The sequence below is a fragment of the Bactrocera tryoni genome, chromosome 5 (genome assembly GCF_016617805.1).
Source record: "Bactrocera tryoni isolate S06 chromosome 5, CSIRO_BtryS06_freeze2, whole genome shotgun sequence".
Taxonomy (NCBI): Eukaryota; Metazoa; Arthropoda; class Insecta; order Diptera; family Tephritidae; genus Bactrocera; species Bactrocera tryoni.
Window position 1 is genome coordinate 18,939,157 of NC_052503.1, and position 18,109 is coordinate 18,957,265.

General features: G+C 29.8%; 3 protein-coding genes across 4 annotated transcripts; 2 read left to right on the top strand and 1 right to left on the bottom strand.

Annotated features, from left to right (window-relative positions):
- Window positions 1-427: 427 nt before the first annotated feature.
- LOC120776490 (adult enhancer factor 1) lies at window positions 428-3,434 on the top strand. Of its 2 annotated transcripts, none has more exons than XM_040107170.1 (3): window positions 428-728; window positions 2,077-3,182; window positions 3,277-3,434. In XM_040107170.1, exons 2-3 carry the CDS (start codon window positions 2,351-2,353, stop codon window positions 3,411-3,413), a joined length of 969 nt encoding a protein of 322 aa, XP_039963104.1. In that variant the 5' UTR covers window positions 428-728; window positions 2,077-2,350; the 3' UTR covers window positions 3,414-3,434. The 2 variants fall into 2 exon arrangements, with proteins under 2 accessions (XP_039963104.1, XP_039963105.1); XM_040107171.1 differs by lacking the exon at window positions 428-728 and adding an exon at window positions 1,061-1,132.
- On the top strand, window positions 3,400-7,379 carry LOC120776491 (transcription activator MSS11-like). The gene has a single exon (XM_040107172.1). The coding sequence runs from the start codon at window positions 3,423-3,425 to the stop codon at window positions 3,957-3,959; it is 537 nt and encodes a 178-aa protein (XP_039963106.1). The 5' UTR covers window positions 3,400-3,422; the 3' UTR covers window positions 3,960-7,379.
- Window positions 7,380-14,632: 7,253 nt separating this feature from the next.
- On the bottom strand, window positions 14,633-17,858 carry LOC120776488. Its single transcript, XM_040107169.1, has 4 exons — window positions 16,840-17,858; window positions 16,093-16,770; window positions 15,884-16,013; window positions 14,633-15,821 (listed from the first exon to the last, which is right to left on the bottom strand). Exons 1-4 carry the CDS (start codon window positions 17,746-17,748, stop codon window positions 15,163-15,165), a joined length of 2,376 nt encoding a protein of 791 aa, XP_039963103.1. The 5' UTR covers window positions 17,749-17,858; the 3' UTR covers window positions 14,633-15,162.
- Window positions 17,859-18,109: the final 251 nt, after the last annotated feature.

Sequence of the window (18,109 nt, forward strand, 5' to 3'; positions counted from 1 at the left end):
AGTTGTACATTTGAAAATTATGTTAGGTATACATATGTGTGAACATACCATAAAAAAGTAGGTGCCACGATTCTTCCAGAGAAACTAGTTTATTAGGAATATGACAGCTATCAAATATAAGGACAGCAGTATTATGAATTATTTTAATAAAAAAGAGTTAGGCCCATATTTAATCAAAGCATAGTTTTAATGAACAATTATTTGTCCTTTTAGCTTAATTTTTTATTCAAATTATAATAATATTTTAAGGGGCAAAATGGCTATACATAAAGTCCGTTTTGAAATAGCTTCTGATCAATATTTTTCACATTTTTACAAATATATGTCAACATATGCAACTCTGTAAATCGACTTTTTGTCTATCGATAACTACGTTAAGTTCATTAAGTTTGAGCTGGCAACACTTCGATTAACAAACAAACGTCAAAAGAAAATTGTGTGTGTCTGGTGCCTGCTAACGAAGAAAAAAAACTTAACTCAATTTTGTAACTTCATATTTTTTGTACGGAAGCAGAAAAGTTTTCTATTTTTTGAAAATTTTCACATTCTTTATAAATGAAGTGCAACAAACCTAAGCGGGCATAGGAAAGAATATTCATACAAGAACAAATACAAGTATGGGAAAGGCATGAGATTTGCAAGTTGAAAAACTGGAAAGATGAATTAAAAAGGGGGGAAATTGGAGTCTATTTTCACTGCATGCCCTCGTCGTCAGGTAGTGCAAGAAGGTAGGTCAACAAAAAGGAGTGTTTTGAATATTAAATATATTTTGCGGCAAAGGAGGTGATGGTGGTGGTAAGGTGTAGTGAGCCTGCAGCAAACTATGCGAGCTGGTTGCGGTAAGCTTTGATGGATTTTTATGAGCCGATCGCGTTTTACAGTTGATGAATGGGGAAGTGAGTGTGTGTTCCTAACCTCAAAAAAGCAAAGTGTTCGTTAGGTGTATTGACAGCAACGAATATCGTCGGTATTATGTGTGAGTGTGTGCGCGCTGCTTATTGTTACGCGAACGGGGTACGGTCGGTGTGTTGAGATATGTAGTGAGCGTGCACCGTGCGGCGAACGTCTAAAGTGGTGATGGTCGCATCGACGACGTCAACGGCCGAAGTGGAAAAACTACTTCACAAATCGGGTTTGTTGAATATATATTCCTTGTTTTCTTATATTTTTTCGATTCGCCAAAAACGTGATTGTGGGTAATATATTGGAACTTTGACGAAAAAATGATCCCCACCTCCGGTAAGGGGTCGCGGTATAATGTTTAAGTATTTCATATACTCTTCTTTCCCTTCAGTCGTAATGTTATTCGATTATGTGCACATGGTAGCGGTCACAGTGCGCTGTCATTTGTGCTGGTAAAAAACGTATGCCACTGCAGCATGCCGCGCGTATTTGGCATTCCATTCAAATCATATGTAAATGCTACTTGCCGCAGTCACTTCAAAAAATTTTCTCTACGCTAAAATATAAGCATTTAATAATTTGTACGGCAATGATCACAATTTAACTTTGATCATTGTTGCTTACAACTAAAATTACTAAGCCACATGGTACAATGCGCAGCGCTGCTGACTTATCGTCGTCACCACTTAAGCGCCGTCATCACTGCCATACTCGTAACGCCTAACCTCGACGCACAACTTTGCTATATTGTAAATTCTTGTGGAGTTTTCATGGAGAAACGCATTGTTATTAATATATGCAAAATAAAATATAAAGAGGTCAATCGAAAAATGAGCCAAATCAAACTAATGAATATTAAACAATAATTTTTTAAACTTCTTTGTCTTTCTGCCAATCGCTTTGTACATTAATATCTTAACAACAACGTGGCGCAAAGCGAGGCATCACTATGCAGCTTTTCTACTCTGCAACACCGCGGAATTTTTTTGAAAAAGTTTGCAGCAATATGATATGCAGAATATGATAAATATTTTCATAAAATATTATAAATCTAAACTTAAATCATTCTCGGAGATTTTAAAGATTTGCTCACTTTTTTAAGAATTTTTATTTATTAAGTTTTTCAGCTGAGCCTCTCTTCAATTTACACTAATCATATTATTTCCATTGCAGATTTCGTATCCATATCCTCTCTTAGCAAAAATTCTTTTGCTAAACCCACAGTTTCTATGCGTATTCTATTTAGGACCGATATGATATAAGTGGGTTTATAATAGAAAAATAAGCCAACACACCTTATATCTCGCACTTAAATTACAATAAGATCAACCAGCCAAAACAAATAGCAACAAAATATTTATATATCCCAAAAATATATTTGAAACTTAATTGGTAACATCGGCCTACCTGAACTCCTTCAGAGCTTGATTTCCGAAACTTGGCAGAAATGCACATAAAAAATTTGCAACATGCCCATGCGGCTTCAGCCGCTATGGGAAATTGTGAGATTGTCATTGTGTCATCGTCGCCGAACAATGCTGCAGCGGGTACCAACAATAATAACAACAATACTAATAGCAACAATAATAATGAGAATAACACCGTAGCACACCATCAGCAGCAACAGCAATCCCAACAACAACAACAGCAGCAGCAGCACCAGGCCCCAACTACAACAGAAATACCGATTCCGTTCAATATGCATCTAGCTGCTGCCAACACCGAAGCGCACGTTGCTGCTCAAGCGGCTGCTATGGCGGCGGCACAAGCGGCCGCTGCCCAGGCTGCCGCCGCTGAGCAACAGCAAGCATCGGGTGGCAGTAACGGTGCAAATGCCGCAACAATTTTGCAGCAACATCCCTTAGCGCATCTGGTAGCGACAGCAGCGCATAGTCCAGCGTTGTCAGAGCATCACTTCGCTGCCGGCCGGGAAGTGGTTGCAAACGGTCACAGTGCGGGCAGCAGTACGAACGGTGGCGGAGGCGGTGGTGCCAACAGCAGCGGCAGTAGCGGTGGCGGTGGTGGCCATGAAAAACCCTTTCTCTGCAGCGTCTGCGATCGGCGGTTTCGACAGTTAAGCACACTTACCAACCACGTAAAAATACATACCGGCGAGAAACCCTACAAATGTAACGTTTGTGATAAAACCTTTCGTCAATCGTCCACGCTAACGAATCACCTAAAAATACACACCGGCGAAAAACCATTTAATTGCACATATTGTCCGAAGAATTTCCGGCAATTAAGCACTCTAACAAATCATGTGAAAATCCATACAGGTATGTATTGCAATAAATCATACATTAATGTCATGATAATAGAAACATCTTTCCAAACGAGCTTCGTATTAATATGTGTTCCTTCGTATTTCAGGTGAGAAACCGTTCGAATGTGCCGTTTGTAAGAAACAATTCCGTCAATCTAGTACACTTAACAACCATATAAAGATACATGTTATGGACAAGGTGTACGTACCCGTTAAGATAAAGACCGAGGAGGAAGAAGGATGACTAGAGGACATGGTGATCGCTGGCGCACATCAGCGGCCCGCGAATCATCATCGCAATGTGATCACAACCACAATACAAGCACCAGTAACAACAGCAGCAGCAGTGGCGGCCGCCGCCTCTGCCGCCAATCATCATATACATCAACAACAACAACAGCAGCAGCAACAACAGCAACAACACCAGCAACTACAACATAACCACACAAACAACAATCCGAACAATGGTAATACGATTATCGCCACCGCCGCTGCTCCGTCCAATGCAATCGAACATTTCAACGTAACATCAATTGGCGAATTGTCCAACGTGCAATTGAGCAGTATCAATGCACAGCTAGTGGGCGGTAGTGTCACACCCGAGGGTAATCTGGTGACAATGGGTGGCGTGGTCATCGGCCGTATACATTCGGCGTCTTTGCAAAGCAACGGACACACTCTGCAACCGCAATTGCGTACAACAGCACAGCCGGCCACCAGAGAGGAACTGCAACAGTTGGGCGTGATCAAGGTGGAGTCGCCAGCTGCTGAGTTTCAAAATGAGGGATGAGTCGAGTACGAATTGCTGCTTGAGTATATGCTCAAGGAGGACGAGGAGGATTACGCAGCCGCTTGCAATGATAATAAATTGAATGCCAGCAGCGCTAGTGATGCTATTAAGGATGTTGGTGGTGGTGGCCAACGCAAGAGCGATGTTGTAATATGTGGTGATGCAGTTGGCAGTAGTGAAAGTGCTGGTAATTGAGATCGCACACAAGTGCGTGTGACATTCGCTAAGCGTAATTAAAGCAAGCATATTGAATTCGCGGTCGTAGTTATTGTTGCTATTGTTGCTAGTTATTTAAATGCAGATATCGAAAGTGAAGGAGAAAAGCATAATTAAAATCACCAATCATCATTAGTTTATTACAAAAACTGCTGTTGTTGTCAACCTATAATCATCAACGCCATCAAATTTGAAATTGTAATAAAGTGACATTCTCTTAAACCCTAAAAGTAAAAAAAGAAAACAGCAAACCTACATATAACAAAATCATGACACTTGCTCACACACACATACATACGTGCAGTGTTGCAATTGATATGGAATTGTGTATGCTTTTCGAAACTAAAAAAAAAACTCAAACTCTAATTCAAATTCACACAATTAATGCAAATAATAATATTGAACACAACCGTTTGAAATAAATAAGGAAAATTATGAAAATCAAAGAAAAAACAAACCTCTCTAGCCGTTAAGACAGAAAGTAGTAGCAACAAACATGATAAAAATATCTAAAAAACAAGAGAATTAACACAAGCGAGTAAAACTAAAATTAATTTAAATAATTATAGGGGAAATATACTATTTTATGGGGGTTAGTTAAAACAAAAACAAAAAAAATTAAAGCACAAACTGCTGCAAATATATTTTACCGTATACATTTTGAGTAGTATTCGTTATGAAATTGGTTATAAATTCTGTTATTCATTAGTTGTGTAACGGCACTAAGCGCGAAACATGCTTTTCGGTTACTTTAAAATCATGTTTTAGTACGAAAGCCACGTGTCCGGCGTGTGTGTGTGTGTGTCTGTCTGTCTGTATGCGACATAGTTTAGCAGTGTTTAATTTCCTAATTAACTAAGCACTTATTGCGTTCCACACACTCCTACATACATACATATGTTTATATGTTTAATTCTAATATAAATAGTTAATGAAAAAATCGCATTAAGTGGAAATTATGACAATAAGCTCATAAAGTAATTACACGCATATTTGTTGTTGGACAGCACCTGCTTACACAATGCACCGTGCAGAATTTATAGCGAAAATCATAGCTTATATTGTGGCACTAACTCGAAAACATATATGGTGGAGTAAAACATATAATTTAAATTCGTTATAATGACCTATTTTGTATTTTAGTTTAATATTAATAATTCACAGCAAATGAGACTTGTTTGTACTTGAAGCTTAACACAACTATTTTTAGGTTATAACACTTAAACGAAATCGAAGTGGCGGCGCAGCAGCATACAGTGCTGTAAATGATGAACTCGCTTTATGTTTATTATAATTTTTTTACTTTTATTTTATTTTTCTATTTTTTTTTTAATTTTTTTGGCTAAAAACAAACTAAATTTGTGCTGAACACTTGTTTGAATTGTATGAAACAAAACCTTAGTATAAGGTCAAATTTTAATTTATTACTAAGTTTAGACTGTAAAGTTTATTGAATTTTTTTGTAGTTATAAAGTTAACATGTTTTCCACTACTTTGTTGGTTAATTGAAATTATTATAAATTATTTCATATATACATGTTTAAAATGGCGTTTAGAGGCGCAGTGGAAACGTAAATGCTATTATATATTATCGATGTTTTATTTGAAAATAAGCGAAATGTAAATGAAACTAAAAAAAAAGAAAAAAGAGAAATACAAATTTCTATATATTTTATATAAATTTTAATTTTCCAAACTAAAACAAATTGCCATTAGGGATTACATGCTAAAATCAAGTAAAAAGGTGAAGCGTGGCTGGCAGGCAGGCAAGCGCTTAATGCCGTTGTTAACATCTTATGTGGAGAATAAAGTTGAAGATGAGTTTATGAAAATGATTGCGAATTTCTAAGAAATTGTTTATATATTGTTTATAAGTAGGCATTATTTATGTGCATAACTGTAATAAAATTTAACAACAAAACAAGAAACGAAATTAGTTTACGCCGCCTACAATACTACTTATATGCGGTCTCCTGGAGAAAAAGCTTAAGTTTTCGTTAGCCACAAAGTTGTTGGATTTTCGTTAAAGCATTAAAAAAAAAAAGAATTTACAATTACAAAAATCACTTTCATTCAAAATGAGTGCGCAAAAATTGCTTATATTAAACAACAACACACCTTTCGGTTTGCAAATTATACGCTTTATTTTATAGCGCTGGTTTAATGTATGACACATAGTGTTATGAACTTTTAAAAAGTTGCCGCGCATGTGTCACAGCTGAACGTTTTGCATTGTAGTTATATGTGTATGTGAGTGGCAGTGGCGTCAAGCGCTTGGCAATTGCAACAAGTCATTAATAGCGAGTGAGTGTGCATTGCTTGAAAAAAAGAAAGGAAAAAACAGCAAAAAAAACTAAAATAAAACGGAATTCAAAGCAGCTTACATAGTTAGTATTAGTTTGAAAACTAAAGCGTATCATAATTATATATGCAAGTATGTGTGTATATGTAAATTGAAAATATTTTTATGAATTTCCATGTACTACATGCATATACTAGTATAAATGAAAGTCTGTAAAAAAGCTAAAACACACACACACATATGTACATACATGAAAACCAATAACCAATCAATTAAGAAAGAAAGTGAAACAAAAAACAAAAAACGATACAAAAAACAGCAAAAAAAGAAAAGAAAAAACTATAACGGTATTTATAAATTTTGTTGTACTGTGTATTGTAAGTTAAGCGTGAAGAGAGAAGCAACTTCTATGGCATTGCTGCCCGCATACTGCATACGTATAACACACACACATAGAAGAGGAAAGACTCGTAATTTCGTTTAGGCGTACTCGAAAATTACGTTTAGTTGTCAGCTCTTTTGACTTTGTGATCGTCAAAGGAATTGACCAAACTGAAACTGATAATAATACCTAATAATAATAACTTATTATAACAAATATTATTTAATGCTGGGCGTAGAGTTGCATTAACTAGCACTGCGTTGCCCAAGATGTTTTCCTTTAATTTTGTATAAATATAAAATAAACAAATATAAATAAAATACAATTATTAAACAAAAAAAAAACAAAAACAACCATAAAAGTTACTTTAGACAATTGCTTGTAAACATAATTACACATACATACGTTTTAAGTGCGAAGACATGTATTTATGTATATGCTAATATTATAATTTTTTGATTGTAAACAAAAAGATACTTTTGAGACTTCATATATAAAAAGCTTACATGCGAAGATTGCACACTTCCACTGGGTTTTCATTTATTCCGTAACTAAGTTTTAGCGCAAAAATATTGGAAATTTTGTTTTTAACTATTTTTTTTTGTTAGAAATTAGAAATTTTGTTTTGTATTTATGATTTGGATTCTGGTAGAATTGTGTTCTATTCGGAAATTATGTTTTGACGTCAAAAATAGAGAAAAATATTAAAATTTTGATTTTTGCGTATGTTTTGGATTCTGTTAGAATACTATTTTATGCGGAAATTAAGCCCTAGCGCAAAAATTAGAGGAATTATAAATCTTACATGCAAAGATTGCACACTTCCTGCACACTTGGGTGTTCGTTTATTCCGTAACTAAGTTTTGGAGCAAAAATATTAGAAAATTTGTTTTTTACTTAGGATTTGGATTCTGGCGCACTAATAAGTGGAAAAATATTAAAATATGTTTTCGATGCTGGCAGAATTCTATTTTAGTCGGAAAAATTGGACGAAATTTAAAAATATATACATAAAAGTATTTTTGATTTACTTTTGTTTTGGATTTGGGCAGAATTTTATTTTTTGTTTTTAGTGATATTTTTGTTTATGGGAGCCTACGTTGTTTTAAAATTGCAAGTTGATGGCGACTTAATGAAATTTTATGAATATTTGGAGGCACGAGTGCATTGTTGAACATTTTTTTTGTTTTATTTTATTTTTATACATATTTTTTGTTTTTAAATCATTTTTATACTTATTTATTTTTTTAACTTTTTTATTTTTTGTTTTTAAATCATTTTTATACTTATTTTTTTTTTTAATTTTTTTTATTTTTATTTTTTGTTTTTATTTTTTAATTTTTTTTATTTTTATTTTTTGTTTTTATTATTATTTTTTTTTTTGTATCGATCGATTATTTTTTATGTATCGTTTGATCGAGTGGATTTCTTAACTACTAAACAAGTATTTAAAAAAAAGTAAATTTCAACATTTAAAGTAAAAAATGTGTATTAGAATGCATTTAAATGATTTTTTAGTACTAATTTTCGAAATTTTTTGTAGAAAATGCATAAAAGACTGCGTATTTCATTTGCTTCACATCAAAGAATTCTAAATTTCTTTGCATACTTTTAGGTAAGTTATGAAAACTTACATCTTTTTCTAAAAACCTGCTTATGCCAGAACCCTTTTTGAATACTTTTTAATGATGGAGAACATATTTTTTTCATTCGTAACTAGTGCTAAGGAATATGAAGATGGACGGTATCTCTTTTTGTACTTGAGAGCTAATTTATTTTTCTATACTTTCGAAGACCCGGACATTTTCATTACAAGTTGGTTTATATACGGATAATTTTGTTGTTGTTGCATCGGTTAAATGTTGTAAAATTTACTTTGATTTTGCAAAATAATAATTTTCTTCTATAAATATCTACTATTATTATATTAAAAAATGTTTGTAAAAAATTATAAACTTTTTCAATGCAAAAATAATAAAAATATTTTTATTTGAAAATACGGAAATTTTTGAAATTAAATTTGATTTTTTTTGGTTTTTTTTGTATAAAAATAGCATTTTTATAAAAAAAAATTTATAAAAAAAATTGCTATGAAAAAATGCTTAAACTTGTTCAATTCAAAAGCAATACAAATAATTTTATTTGGAAATGCAGATATTTTTGAAATTAATTTTGGTTTTGTATGGAAAAAATTTTGTTTATAAAATTAATAATTTAATATCTAATATTGGGTTTGATTAGAAATACGAAAAGACTTTTTCAACTACCCAATATTTATGTACAATTTTAGTAATTTTAGTAATTTTCTTTTATAAAAATATTTTAAACAAATTTGTAAGTAAAATATTTTCTGGTAAAAAAATTAAAGATTTTGGGTTGAAAAATACTGCAAATAACTTTATTTGGAAATATTTCAAAAACAAGAAAGAAACTATAAGTTCATATTTGTGTATTATTCCATGTTTTAAACTTTTTCGAAAATTTATCAAAAAAAAATGTTTGCCTTAAAAAAATATTTTTTTTTTATAACTTACATACATACATATATTAACCGCGCTAAATAATTTCCTAGAACATTTTGTTGGAATAAATAATCTGCAAAACATACAGTGTGTATGATATATTAATATAATTGAAAAAAGTGTGTTGTTGTTGTTGCTGCTAGAACGAAAATTTCCAAAAAGTTGAGGGAGTGATGGACTATTCTCTTTCGAATATAAATCGGGCCTGTTCCGTTTACGTAAACTAAAATGTCAGAACACGATGGGGTGTGTTACGCTGAAAAGTATGCTTCAAAATTCGCTATCTCAAGCTTTTTTGAAATTTTAAAGAACTTGTGGATTTGAAAATTTAAGTTTTTTCATTTTATAAACTATTTTTTTTTAAATTTATTATTTAGTTTTCAAAAAAAAAAAAAATTTTATTCAATTAAACATTTTTATGAAAATTTTAATAAAAAATATAATTATTTTAGCTTTTTATTAAAAAAAAATAAGCATACATATTATTTTTTTACAACATAATATTTATTTTATAAAAAATATACATTTTTTACGTTTTTATATTAATATATACATATGTATGTACATACTGCAGAAATACAATCGGTGACGGCTGTGGCAATACTATCCGAAAGTTTTTGTTGAAATTCATTGAAACAATGAAATATTATTTAACCTTTTTAAAAAATTATTTCCAAAACATCACAAAGTTTCCGTTTTAAAAGCAAAAACAAAAGATAATAATATATAAACATAAAATACATATATCTGTATATATATTTTTAAGCCCAAAGTATACGAAAGCTGTGCAGAGTAAATCAGTAAGCTTGTGTGAGCCGCTAAAATTGTAAAAAAAAATCAAACAACAAAAAAAAAACTAAAATGCTGCTAATATAAAAGAAAAACAAAAAAATAACGGAAGAAGTGAAGCATGTCAAATATATACCATATGTACTTACTTATATACAGGAATAATTACTCAAGTGTGCTGTTCAAATTGCGCAAAATTTGTAATTCAAAGATGTTAGTGCTATTTTAGATACAAAATAAAGAAAATTATTAAAAAAATTATTTGAAGTTTAGATAAAATGAAAAAAAATAACATAAAATATTAAAAAAATGTATAAATAGTTAAACAAAAAATGCTAATGCTGAGTGTGTTATTTTTATAGTTATTTAAGCAAGTGTATGCTGCAGAGTTGTTTGAAAAGATTTCAGTTGAACTTTTTTGTTTGTGTTTGAATATAATTTTTTATTAATTTTAATATACATATATTTGTTGATTTAAATTGTTTTATTTTCATTTATTAATATTTTTAATTCATTTATTTTGAAATATTTTTTTTTACTTTAATTTTGAAATACATTTTTATTTGAAAATATTATTATTTTTTTATTTTTATTTTTATTTCAAAATAAATTTTTTATTTGTTGTTTTTATTGTTTTTTATTTTGAAACATATTTTTTTAAATTTTTTTTAATGAAAAAGTTGTTGCAAGTGTCTTAAATTATTATTATATTAGCCATTTTTTATTTTGAAATATATTATTTTTTAAGTATTTATGGAAATTTTTTATTTTTTTTTTATTTTAAAATTTTTTATTTTACAATTTTTATTTTGAAAACGTTTATTTTAAAGTTTATTTAGTTATTAAACAAATTTGTTTTGATATATACACATACATCTTTTTTAAATGTTTTATTTGATTTTTTTTCTAAATAATTTTTTGAAATAATTAAATTATTGTCATTTTATGCATATTATTTTAAAATTTTTACTTGATTTTTATTTACAACTTATTTTTGAAAGTTTTAATTTTGATTTATATTTTGAAATATTTTTTTTACGTTTTTTATTTGATATTTTTTTAATGGTTTTTTATTTGGAAATTTTTTTTATTTTTATTTTAAAATATTTATTTTAAGTTTTTATGAAGAGTTTATTATTTGAAATTTTTTAAATTTTTTTATGGAAATTTGTTATTTGATTTTAATTTGAAAATATTTCTATTTTAGAAGTTTTATTTTGAAATTATTTATTTGTTATTTGATTTTAATTTGAAAATATTTCTATTTTAGAAGTTTTATTTTGAAATTATTTATTTGAAAGATTTTTTAATTATTAAACAAATTTATTTTGAAATATTTCTTTTTTTTTAATTTTTTGTTTGATTTTGATTTTGAAATTATTTATTTGAAAGATTTTTTAATTATTAAAAAACTAATTTTGAAATATTTGATATTGAAATAGAATAATTTTGAAATATTTTGTTTTTACATTCTGGTGTGATGTTTATTTTGAAATACACATGTATGTATGTATATCTCGAAGTCTTTCAATTTTTTTTATTTATTTAATTTTTTTATTTAAAAGAAATTATTTTTAACATCTTGAGAACTCTTGCTTATAGTGGCTTTGATTTATTTGTAAAAAAATGATAATAATTCGAAAAAAAGAGCAAGATAAGGTCAAGTAGTGAGATAAGCTTAAGCAATTAGAATTTATACAGCTAATTTGGAGCGAAGCAATTACAATTAAATATATAAAAAATATAAATATAATTGAAATAAAACGAATGGCCTAATTAGGATGTAGAAAATGTAGTAATGAATGTATTCTGATTATTCGTAGCATATACATACATACATACATACCATATAAGTATGTATCTAGTGAGCATAAAATATTAAATACAAATAGCTGATAAATGTATTTATAACTGTATAAATGTGCTACTTTGGGATATAGTATAGCAAAAGAAAAGTAAACATATGTGTACGTAATATATTAACTACATATACAGTATACACATACAATACAAGCATAGCGGTTAGTGGCATAGACTTTTTACGCAGGTGAGAAGTGTAAGGTCGGAAAAAAAGTTCCAAATTTGTAGGCATCGCCGAAAAAAAGTTGAATTCAAAGAAAAACGGATAAATAAGGTATGTATGTAACGTAATACAGGTAGTATATATATGTATATGTATAATAAAAACAATGTGCAGTAGCGACGTTTTTAAATATAGTTGCAAAATCACATGCAAAATAAGTATTGAAATAACAAATTCAAGCTAAATCAATTATACATAAATTGTGTGGCAAGCAATGTGAGGAAAAAAGTCAATCAGGTAGAACCAATTGCGCATAGACATTGTATTCCAGATAAATATACATGAAATGTATTAAAACAAATTAATAAATAAAAATAAGTTATAAAAGCTGGTTTATAAAATATTGCATAAATAAAAAGAAAGTGTATATAAAACATATTATAATTTATTTTTATTGTGTATAATCCATATACATACATACATATAAATATGTAATTTATTTTTTTTTTAATAAACTTTTTTTTTAACAATGCGGCTTAGTTTTACACATATTTGGAAAATAGTAAAAAATTAGTATAGTTTTAAATAATAATTTTTAAAATGAAATTGTATGCAATTAAAATTTTCTTATGTCAAATTTAAAAAAAAAAAAAATCATTTTCATTTTTTTTTATTAGAAAAAATTATAATATTAACGAAAACAGTTGTTTTCATAAACATTTCAATAGCATTGTAGAAAATTTTGTTATTCCATAAACTCATTTGTATTTTTCTTTGTATAAATAATAAAATTCGAATATTTTGTCAAATACAATTATTTTTCCACTTTAAAGTATGTGCTCATTCGTATTCAGATTAAAAAATTTCAAAAAAAAAATTGTATTTTGTATTTAAATAAAATATATTAGAAAGAATTATATTTTTGACAAAAACAATTACTTTTCGTAGCTTAAAAAAATCTTTGATCAGGTTTTTCATAAGCATTTCAATTTCTTGTTCCAAATTTTCTTTATCAGAAAAAATATAATTTGAATTTTACTTTGAATAAAAAATAACATTAGAAGAAATTATACTTTTGACAAAAGAAATTAGGTTTTTTTGGCAAAAAAAAGTATATTTTTTATTTATTTTTAATATTTTTCTGTAAATAAAAAATAAAATTAAAAAAAATTTAATTTTGACATAAGCACACATTTTTCACACATCCTTTTACATTTTTTTTAAGTTTTTTTTTAAGAATTTCAACTTTTTTGTACAAAAAATTGGTTTTGCAAAACATCATTTGTATTTGTTTTTTTTTGAATAAACAATAAAATTAGAAAAATGATAATTTTGATGGTCTGCTTTGCTTAGTGTAAAAAAATATTTTTTTTATTATTTGAGCGACACATTTTACATACATAAATACATAGGTATATATTTTTTTTATTAAAAATAATCACTTCCAATTTTTGATAAAATCCAGTGTAATAGTTTAATAACTTTAATTTTGATGATCTTTCTGTCGAATTGGCTCAAAAAGTCTGTCTGAAAAACTTATAAGAAAAAATATTATTTATTGTAGATTGAAAATTTTAATACTTTTTAGGTTACCTTTCATAAAATTGTTGCTTTCATTCTTCCTTAAATCTTATTTCCAATAACAACAACAATTATTTTCAAAACATGTATAAACAAAAGTAAAAGAAATTTTAATTTATTTATTTTTGTTTTTGTAGATTTCATATTCAATATTAAAATATTCTGGCTTCGTGGCATACATACTCATATTTAAATACAAAATTCAATTCGTTTCTATTTTTTAAATTTTTTTTGTTTCGTTTTTTGCAAAGCAAACATAAATACAAGAAATTATAAAAAAATTTGAAAATAAAAAATTTGAAAACAATTTTTTTTATAATTTTACGTGTTTATGTTTGTTTTAAAAATTTTTTTTGGAATGAAAATGTTTATAAATTCTGAGTCAAAAAAAAAATTAAAGCCCATATTTTTTTAAATTTTTAAAACTAATTTTTTTAAGCTGTATATATAAATTTCTTTCAAATACGAAGAAGAAAATTAATAATTATAGTTGCTAAACTAGAAAAAATAGAAAACCAATGTCGATTATAAGTGCAAACAAATATATGATGGATATACATACATACATACATACGTAGATATCTACAGCTATGTATTTGCGCTAAGTGCGCAGTTGCACTTCCAAGGCTTGCAGACTTGCGTGTAAATAGCAGAATTAAAACAAAATATAAAGCAAACACGAATTTACAAAACTATGACACGATTATAAATTTATATATGTAAATGTGTGTATGTTAAATAAATTTTGTTTCAAGTGACAATTAGTTTTTCAATAAAAAAGCAAAATATACATAAATTAAATTTTTTTTCAGTGTAAAGTAATATATGTATATTTTTTTCAATTTAAAAAAATTATTATTTTTTCAATATAAAAAAATAATTTATTTTATTTTATTGAAAAAAAAAAATTATTCGTTCGACATTCAAAAGTAGCCTCTACAAAATGATTCTGTATACTATACCAATGATAATAAGCCAAGAAACAAATATATAAGATATTGTATTGAATACAAGATATAGTAAATGCAGCAAAAGAAATGTTATAATTATTAAATATATGATTAGTAAGCGATATAAATTCATAAGATGAACAAAATAATACAAATAAAGTAAATAGTATGTTTTAAGGCGCAGAAAAAGTGTACAAAAAATTGTCATAAAATCAAAAAAAAAAAAATGTGTTTATTCTTTTTTCAATAATTTGCCAGGAACAAGTTACAAATATACAGTTATATATTTGGGCAGCGCATAGTTCATCAAAAAGGTAGGTAAACTTATAAGAAAATCTATATTATATTTTTAAGCTTAGCACCTAAACTACAGCAAAAAAAAAAGTTGCTAACTGGGATAATACGGTATTAAAAACAATATATAAAACACAAAACAAATTAATCCACTTTAAAGTCAAGCAGAAACGTTTGCCAATCGCTGAAGTCGACTTCTGGATGTGCGACACTTTGCTCAGCCACTTTGATTTGCAAAGCGTGTAAATACTTCAAGTCGGTGCGATATTTTATACGCAAGTCCTGATCAATGCAAATATCCATGAGTTTCAAATCGATCAAAGGCTTCGCCACACGCACGGTCTTACGCAGCTTGTTCTCCAATGTATGTATTTCATTCTCCATGCGCGCCAAATTTAGAAGGCCACCATAGGCTATGGGCGTATAATGTACTGAATGTGCGGTGATCTTCAAACTGCTTACGTTACGTTTATTCAGTATGATTTGCATGAATTCTTTCGAAGCATGCCATTTGCAGTATGCTTTTAGCGCTTCCAGTAGTAGTGAGAGATGTTGCTCGCAAGAGATTTCATCTACAACTTCGCCAGCCTCCCCCATGGCAGCTTGCAGTTCGGCTTGTTTCTTATGTTTCAACCAACGCTTCTTGCGTATGTAGTTAAACACTTTTTCGGGCGAAAATTCCTCGGCATACAAAAAGCCAAACATTTGCAAAAATTGATCGATGAATGTGTAGCGCACATATGGTATGCGCAGCACATCAATGGCGTTGATGTAGTTGCCAATTGAAGAGTTCAAATTGCGATCTGTAAACAAAAAAGTGTTTATATAAATAATTTCAACACCATTTAAAGCCAAAAATAGGAACCTTTGAATTTTCGAAAGAAATCGTATATGACCTGCTTGGTATTTGGGCCGAGACGCGGATATTTTACGCCCAAAACAGTGTGTTCGATGTCAGCCGTGTTGCTAATGACCATCAGCAGCGAGATATAGCGCTGTAGCAAAAATATATAAAAAGTTAATAATAATAAGAAAAAATATTTCAAGAACGCACACACTACACAAATGACATACCTCGAGTATTTTCAAATAGTATATATTGAGTCCCTTATTTACACCCAATGCGAATAGCAGGAAAAGCTGTCGTCCCAAATCACTTAAATGCGCTTCCTCTGCGATGCCCAACACAAATACCGCGAGCGGTCGGCTGTCATTATAGAATAACCAATTTTTATCCTTACTATAGTGATGCAACATCCACATGACGAAGTCATTTTCGAGTATTTGCAAAATTAAACGCAAAACAATGAATAAACGTTCCAAACGCACTGTCGGCTTAAGCGCTGTGAATGTATTCAAGTGTGTGTCGCGCTCTTCCCACTTGCGGTGGTCATAGAGTTCACTCTCCGGTGTTTCCGACACACTTAATCCTGCAGTTCCTCTATTTTTCACAGTTGGTGTGCTAGGTTCAACAGACCTGCATAACTCCTCGGTGTTGCATTCATTGATTATGATTTCAGTTAAATCGAGTATTATGTCGAAAACTTTCTTCGATCTAGACAAACGTTTGTCGCTGCCTTTCGATTTGTTGCTCAATTTTTCGGCGTCCAACGGCCGTTGAAAGAAGCCAATATAAGCGGGGTGCGTTGCGCGCCAACAAGGCGGAAATGTACGCACCATATAGTTAAATAGCTCAATACATTTGTGGTATGTGTGTATGCATGTCGCGTCACCAGCTTTCGGATTGAGACTCTGTAAAAATATTATACAATAACTTTACAAAAAATTTCAGTCAAAATATTAATTTATTATAAAACACACCAAAATTAATTCGATTAAGTTGGTGAAGGTGTCTTCGCCAGGAAATTCATGTCGCTGACACATATCCAAAGCAAGATTTAGAAATGACAGATAGCGTTGTTGCTTTAATGTACAGCGCAGCTGCATTAAACGCGCTTCACTTGGTTTGACCATTTCACTGAAACGTTGTTGGTAGTGTTGTTTGCGACAGTACACCAAATCCTCAGCGCAGCGTGGCGGAAACTCTAAGCACAGCCGTTGCACTGAATTCAGATATAAATTAGAGAACAACGTGGTCAGCTTATCTATGGAGTCTGTTCGGTGCGCAGTTTTGCTTTCTTTGTTGGTTGTTGTTTCAGTGGGCGTTTGTGCCTCTGTAGCTTCATTTTGGGGTTTCTCATTACTGTTTGGCACATTTTCACTTGGCTTGGAATTTACTTCTGCTGCAGGTGACTGTCCCACAGCTGCATCACATTTTGCTGCTTCCATACTTTCATTATCTTTATCCACCACCATCAGTTCGTTTGCGGTTACCTGTTCAGCATCAATTTTCTCACAACTTTCTGCTTCCTTCAGCCCATTGGTCTCTAATCGGCCTACTTTTTCAGGTATTTTGTCACCATCCTCTGCATTTTCATTATTTTCATCAGTGGTTTTACGCCTCCTAGCAGTGGGTTCTGCCTCGACATCCTCCATTGTATTTGTTTTACTGTTTCCACTTCTGGTACGTCTGCCAGTCACAGTTTTGGTTTGGGTAAAATGCTCAGCTGTTATGTTTCCTGCTGCTTCTATATTGATATTTGAGTTTGAAGAGCGTAAAGCTCTTGGGTTTTGGTTAGTTTTTTGACTTTTTATAGGCGACTTTAGAGAAATATCTTTACTTTTGGTCGTATTTGACGATATTAAAACTTTCTTGTTTTTGCGCGGCATTGTTAAAAATATAAATAAAAGCAGTGCTGCCAGCTGATATGGTATGAAGGAAATCTGACGCGGTTGGTTTATTCTTTAATAAAGTAAGGTTTTAAACAACTTTTCCGTTTACTTTTTATAAATAGCTTATCTACAAAGTATATTATTTATTATAACGGTAATATTTTACAAATTATTTTAACTTAAAAACAAAACAACAATAATTTGGCGCGTTCAGTGTGAGAAATTAAAATTCTTAATGGAAAATGCAGTCAGGCAACACTCCTTTTTCTAATATGCAGTTTACACCTAATCATCTTCACCCAATCATTCTTAAAATAGGGAAAAAGATAATGTTATCCAAAGCGGCGCAAAACTCCAA

Coding starts and splice junctions, on each gene's coding strand:
- LOC120776491 (XM_040107172.1), top strand. CDS start 3,423: ATGGTGATCGCTGGCGCACATCAGCGGCCCGCGAATCATCATCGCAAT.
- LOC120776488 (XM_040107169.1), bottom strand. CDS start 17,748: ATGCCGCGCAAAAACAAGAAAGTTTTAATATCGTCAAATACGACCAAA. Junction 16,014..16,092: donor ACTATTTGAAAATACTCGAG/GTATGTCATTTG, acceptor TTTTTGCTACAG/CGCTATATCTCGCTGCTGAT. Junction 15,822..15,883: donor TTTCTTTCGAAAATTCAAAG/GTTCCTATTTTT, acceptor TTTTGTTTACAG/ATCGCAATTTGAACTCTTCA.
- LOC120776490 (XM_040107170.1), top strand. CDS start 2,351: ATGCACATAAAAAATTTGCAACATGCCCATGCGGCTTCAGCCGCTATG. Junction 3,183..3,276: donor TCATGTGAAAATCCATACAG/GTATGTATTGCA, acceptor TTCGTATTTCAG/GTGAGAAACCGTTCGAATGT.